This window comes from Arachis duranensis, chromosome 8 (assembly GCF_000817695.3).
Source record: "Arachis duranensis cultivar V14167 chromosome 8, aradu.V14167.gnm2.J7QH, whole genome shotgun sequence".
NCBI classification, from domain to species: domain Eukaryota; kingdom Viridiplantae; phylum Streptophyta; class Magnoliopsida; order Fabales; family Fabaceae; genus Arachis; species Arachis duranensis.
In genome coordinates, this window is record NC_029779.3 from 29,135,056 (window position 1) to 29,141,414 (window position 6,359).

Genomic DNA, 6,359 nt, shown 5'->3' on the forward strand with positions numbered 1-6,359 from the left:
GTTACAAGGCTGGGGCGTGTGTGGGTTATTGTAGAGGGGTGGGCTGGTCTTCAGTTGGCCCAATAGCAAATCAGGGGGTAGATGGGAGGTTGACTGTGTACGAAACACGCCTGCGAAGGGAGCCAGCTGTTGGGCTGGGCCAGGCTAGTCTACTGCATGCAACGGTCCATGGACCTCTCTCCATTGGGGGCAAGGCCGGGTCGGGTAGTCTTATGATCCGGCAGGTCCCACGAGATCTGGGTGATGCGGCGCAAATGGTAGGTTTGCGAGAGAGGCTGGGGTGCCAAGAGGAGGAGGAACTTGAGGAGGGAGAGGTGAGGCACACAGCTAGGGGCTCGTTGGAGGATAGGATCCAGGTTTTGGAAGAGAAGGTGGAGGGAGTAGGGCCGACTGAGGAGGCTGGTGTTGAGTTGGATTGTGGCGGTGTAGCGCATAAGGGGACGATGGTGGGGGAAGCAAATCGCCGGCAGATACAAGGGGCGCAGCACGGTGGTGGTGAGACCGGTCTCCACGATGATGGTTCCCAAACGAGTCTAAGCCGAAAAACGAGGAAGGGTGGAACCTCAGAAGCTAAAGGCAACACAGAGGGAGACATACTGGGGGTGGCTGCTAAAAGCGACGCCCGGGGGGTGGAGCAGGGAATGAGCTGGGCCCAGGTGGTCATGTAGAAGGGGAGGAGTACAAGGGTACGCAGGGAGTACAGAGCCAGGAAAACCAAGCAACCTGGGCACTGGTTGTGGAATCGGGAGCGGTTTTATACGATGAGGAAGAAGACATTATGGCGATTCTACAAGCACAAAATGAGGAAATAGCGGCAAAGAGAAGGCTAGCGAAGCAGAAGAAAAAGGCGAGAAGGAGTCGGCCAAAAAATAAACAAAAGGTGAGCAAAACTTTATTTAAATGATTGTGGGCAGTTGGAATATTAGGGGGTGGAGGGGGACGGTAAAATGAGCATGCTGAAGTCTTTGAAAAGTAAATATAAATTGAACATGTTGGGGTTGGTTGAAACAAAAAAAGATGTGATTACTAAATATGAGGTTGCAAGGCTTTGGGGATCTAGTAATGCTGGTTGGGATTTTGTGGAAGCTGTAGGTACAGCGGGGGGTCTGTTATTAATTTGGGATGATGGAGTGTTTCAAGTCCGTCACAGATATAAAGGTGAGAAGTGGCTGTGTGTTGAAGGCATCTTAACAAGGACCAACTTTTACTGTGCTTTTTGTTTGGTGTACGGGGCGCATGGGAGGGAGGCAAAGAGGGGGGTGTGGGAGGAACTGAGTTATGTGGCAGGGCTGTGTCAGGTTCCGTTCTGTTTTATGGGGGTTGTTCCTCCGAGGATTGAGCTATTTGGGTGGTTTGTGCTAGTTGATCGAGTTAACACCAAGGAGCGGCTGGGTAAAATAGGAGTCAACATTCTGGGGGATAGTTTGTGTGTAATGTGTACTAAGGAGTTAGAATCTGCTGAGCATTTATTCCTTAGGTGTGAGGTAGCTTGGCAGGTGTGGTGTAAGTGGTTGAGGTCACTAGGTGGAGAGTGGGTGATCCCTGGAACCATTAGGGAAATGTTTGAAAGCTGGCATGGCTTGCATAATAGACAACAAGGGCAACAGATGTGGATGACAGTGTTCTTTGCGGTTATTTGGAACATCTGGTTGGAACGGAATGCACGAATCTTTAAAAATACAAGAGCCAGCCTGGAGGTAATCCACACAAAGACGGTGATGAGCTATACAGAATGGCGTGGTAGTGATTCTGGGGGAGGCTGTTGATAGGTCTGGGATGTTAGGTGTTGGTTTGGTTGGTAGCTCGTTGTGTGTCTTCTTCTTTATTTTATGCTCCACTTTAATGTGTTGAACTTTCTATGTTTCAAAAAAAAAAAAAACAACACTATTTTTTCTAATCTCTTTTCTCTCTCTAAATCTAAAAAACTTTTTTCTTTTTCTCTAATCTTATCAACATCTACTCAAAACTACATACATATTATAAATTCTCATCTAAATTCCTAAAAAATCCACCAAACCAATATTATTAATCCTCAACAATACTCACTGTTTGAAGTTAAAATTTGTGACTAGAATTTATCACAATTATATTATCATGTAATGAAATTATTATTAAGTTGTAAAACTAAACGGATTGCCAATCTGCTATGCGAGAACTTTGCAGAAATATTAGTTGGAGTTGATTAGCCATGACTTGGTGATTAAAAAAATAGCATATTCAAATGTATAAATAAACATAATGTGTAATAATATCATTTAAGCGAAGTTTATAATACAATATGAGCTTAGAGTAACAGTTTTTGCTTATTCTCTATTAAGAGAATATAATTAAGAGTAGAGTTATATCTTATTGTTATTATGTTTTTTTTTTAATATGTTATACTATTATTGAAAAATTAAGATTATGTTATATTGTTGTTGAAGTGTTTATATAAGTGAGTTATTTTAGACAAAATCAACTGTATTTATATTTTGAAAATGTATATATATATTTTTTAAAATAAGGTTTGGATGATGATTGAAAATTTTCGATAGAATAATTTTAACTTATGCGAAATTATTGAACAAGTCAAATACTCAAAAGAAAAAGTATAAAGAGATCATGAGAATAGTAAACAATGTGAATAATAGAATAAAAAAATTAAAATTAAAATCACAAATTAAATTATTAATTAATTATTTTTAATTTCAGATTTTGAATTTAAAAAAAAAAGAAATTTGTAATTAAACAAAATCATAATTAACAAAGTTTACTCCCAATATCACACTAACCTTTCATTCTTCATTTGCGATCTCCGGTCTGCCAAGTCACTCCAGCGCCGCTGCACATCCCCGCTGTCAAGCCTCTCCTCATCCCGTTTGCATTCTATTGCGATGCGAGATCGCGTGCGCAGCCCCATGCATCCTCCTTTTCGCTGTCCACCCGTCGCCGGCCGTGCAGGTCCCATTGCAGCGTCATCGTGCATGGTAGTGTTTTCGACGTCCAGCGCCATACCTTGCTACATTTTCATACATGCATATTAGTCACTTGTACGTAAATGGAGTCCAACTTGAATGAACTGCTTTGTGATGCCCCATCGTCATTCACCAATGAAAATTTCTCTCATTCACATGTAGTTACTAATAGATAATAAGCTAAATGTTCAGTTCATTAGGTATACTGATGGTTAGTCTAATATTTATGCAACTAGTTTGATTAAGTAGTTACTAGTAACATATGTCGGATGTTCAGTTTAATAGATATGCAGATGGTTATGTTGATTCTTAATTGGATATTTATTCCTTTTGATTTGGTTTACTTAGCTGGATGTTCAATTCACTATATTTGCGAATGGTTATCCTAATATTAGGATTTAGGAGATAATTTGAGAATAGATTGCTTTTTTATTTTATTGGGCCAATTCTAAAACTAATTGTTCACAAAAATTTATTATCTACTATTTTTAATATATATTTATATTTTAATATATATTTTATATTAATGATTTATTTTAGTGATTAATTTAAATGTTCATGCAATATTCTTGTTATAGAATTGACCTTTACCTTTACTCTTTTGGGGGTATTTCCCTGGAGGGTGCGCAGCAAATCACAATAAGCCTTCGTCTCCCAAAGTTACCACTGTAAATTGGTGAGCAGCTATACGGAAAGAAGAAGAAAAAGAAGCAGCTGAAACTTCTTGCTCCTTGGTCCTTCACTCCTTCTTGTTCCTTACTTACGTTTCTCATCTTCCCAATCCCTAAAACCCTAAATTACTACCCGGAATCCCCTTTCCGTTTTCCTCAATCACCTCTAACTGTTTCCATTCCCATTTCCGATATTCCCACAAAACTCGCCTTCTCTCTGCTTCCTTTAATTCTTTTTAGCGCTTTTACAAACCTCTCCCTCACAGGACAGAGCACGTAGGTTGCAGATCCATAATGAATTTCGGGTTTTCTCGCTCACATCAATCTGTAAGTTCTTTTCACGCTGATCTCGATTTCTTCCCCTTTAATACCATTTGAGTTTCTCAATATAACCCTAATTTCAACGACCTTTCGCTCATTGACTTCCTTTGACTTGTCCATTTGAGCTACTTATATTGTACATAAGCATAACTATGTAAGAATTCCCAAATTTCCCATTCTAATTTCAGGAAGAAGCAACTGAAGTAATTACAATTGTTTTGGTGTTTCTTTATTTAATGTTAAGCAGGTGTTTAGCGTGTAATTAGCTAATTGGGAATCATGTCGAGGCCCATGTTGCTTGTTTTTCTGCTGCTTATACTCATAATCACTTCGCAGTTCGAGTGGAAGCAACAGCTAGTGGCCGATGTTGACTCAAATACCGCTCTATCTCAAAAGCAGCATCAGATTACAAAGGGTGAAGAAACTGTGAAGGAGAAGGTGTTGTTTTGGTTTATCCCCATTCTCCACTTTGTTTGGTTTTTGTGCATCTCTGTTTTATAATTTGTAGCATTTTAGCTATGATCCAGTATCTCTTTGGTGTGTTGTTGTTCTAAGTCTGTTAGGTTGCACTTTGATTCAAGATGCATGTTATCAACTTCTCTTACGAGAGAGAGATCTCTGAGAGAGAGTATAAATATACATGGCACCGACTTCAATGAAGATGCCAAAAACATCTTCCCAACATATGTACCCTTTTTGTTTATGGTTATTAACCCCACCAAGATTGGTGACCCAAACATCTCGACATCAGAGAGAGAGAGAGGAGGATTCCTGAAAAAACATTCATGCTGCTAAGTTAGGACATAGGAGACTCGATAAGTCGTGCACTAGAAGTTTATGAATTTGTTGACAAGAAGATAACTTTTGCTGGTCTGGCAAGACTGGCCGCACTGGTGGAAGCTATATTTTGCTTAGGTTACCACAGATAGCAAGGTTTTTTTGTGGGGTTGGGGTTAATGTCTTTGGTTTGAATCTCATGATTGTTGGTTATTGCTTCTTTAAACAATGAAATTAATGGGAAAGGGGGAGGTAATTTATTATGAATAACCATTTTTTAGCTCTTTAGCTTAACAAATTGCTTTATATATGTAAGACAAGAAATTGTGTTGTTGCCCCTTTGGTCTTCTTTGCTTATAGCCGATAAAATCTATTCACATAAGCTTAGAGGATATTCTTCTAGTTGTATAATATATTGCTTTGATTGGCATCTCTCTGCATATTGGATCCTTGTTTTGAGTGAACATATGGACTTGTAGAAGCCATAGTAAACCACTAGGTTTTTTTTTCCCCAAAAGCATAGTAAACCATTAGTTAGTTGTTTGAATGTTGATTAGTTATGTGATATGTTTGGGAACCATTAATGACGTTGCTTAGTGGTACATACATTCTGTCTCTCACCAACAATGACATAGTCTGAGTTTATGGTGGCTATACTAGTTCCTTTAAACTAATCATAGTAGCACTGTTAAATGTTTACATAATCACATACCTTCTAGCTTTTCTTTTCCATGTATTATTCTATGTAACTAATATTTACTTATAAAATTATCTGGTGTAGCCATTCTATCTATTATTTACTTAAAGTTTTCTTTTAATGCTTGTTGCTTCTGCAGATCATTTTAGTACAAGAAAAGAATATACGAAGACTGAACGAGCTTGTGCGGCATCTCCAGGAACAACTGCAGCAGTGTAGAGGAAGCAATGGAACTACAAATGGCACTGCAAGCCCTCTAGCAGAGCGGATTCTGGAGCTCGAGCGACAACAGATTTTAGAGGATTAAACAAAATGTGGCAAGTATATTCATGGTGTTCATCTTTCTGCCCCATTTGTAAAGTTGTATCTTATAATTCGTTACAAGGGAATGTTGTAAAAGATTTGCTCCCTGTATGATTTGCGATTTTGAACTCCATCTCAATGCGATTTCCACATAATCTCATCCAGTGGAAGGTGCAAATTGTTTGAATCATCTGTTAACCAATGAATAACAAAATATGGCTTGGATTACTATGATGATGTGATTCCAAGTTCCAACTATTGTCGGCCAAGTAGCTGGAAGCAGGAGATTAAGAAAGCATAAATGTAGGATGCTAGTAAAAAGTAGTTATTATTATTATTATTATTATTATTATTATTATTATTCAACGTGTAAATTTAAAATGTAGTTAATTTTATTAATAGGACAATGTATGATTAAGTGTTTGTTTGGGCGTCATTATTTTGATAGAAAAAGATATTTTTTCAATGAAAATTTTTTTAACGTATTTAGTAAATTATTAATAGTAAAAGTAAAAATATTAGAAAAATAAAAAAATATTTTTTTTGAGAAGCTGTAATTTATATTTTTTTAAAAGATTTTTTTTAAAAAAAGGATGTTTTTCATAAAATAAATAAATAAATAAATAAATAATTATT

At 37.6% G+C, this 6,359-nt stretch overlaps 1 protein-coding gene across 2 annotated transcripts; it reads left to right on the forward strand.

Moving 5' to 3' along the window:
- Positions 1–3,570: 3,570 nt before the first annotated feature.
- On the forward strand, positions 3,571–5,981 carry LOC107462051 (uncharacterized). Of its 2 annotated transcripts, none has more exons than XM_016080611.3 (3): positions 3,571–3,952; positions 4,283–4,384; positions 5,560–5,981. In XM_016080611.3, the coding sequence occupies exons 1-3, from the start codon at positions 3,920–3,922 to the stop codon at positions 5,725–5,727; spliced, it is 303 nt and encodes a 100-aa protein (XP_015936097.1). In that variant the 5' UTR covers positions 3,571–3,919; the 3' UTR covers positions 5,728–5,981. The 2 variants fall into 2 exon arrangements, with proteins under 2 accessions (XP_015936097.1, XP_015936096.1); XM_016080610.3 differs by having other exon boundaries at positions 3,574–3,952; positions 4,194–4,384.
- The last annotated feature ends 378 nt before the right edge of the window (positions 5,982–6,359 follow it).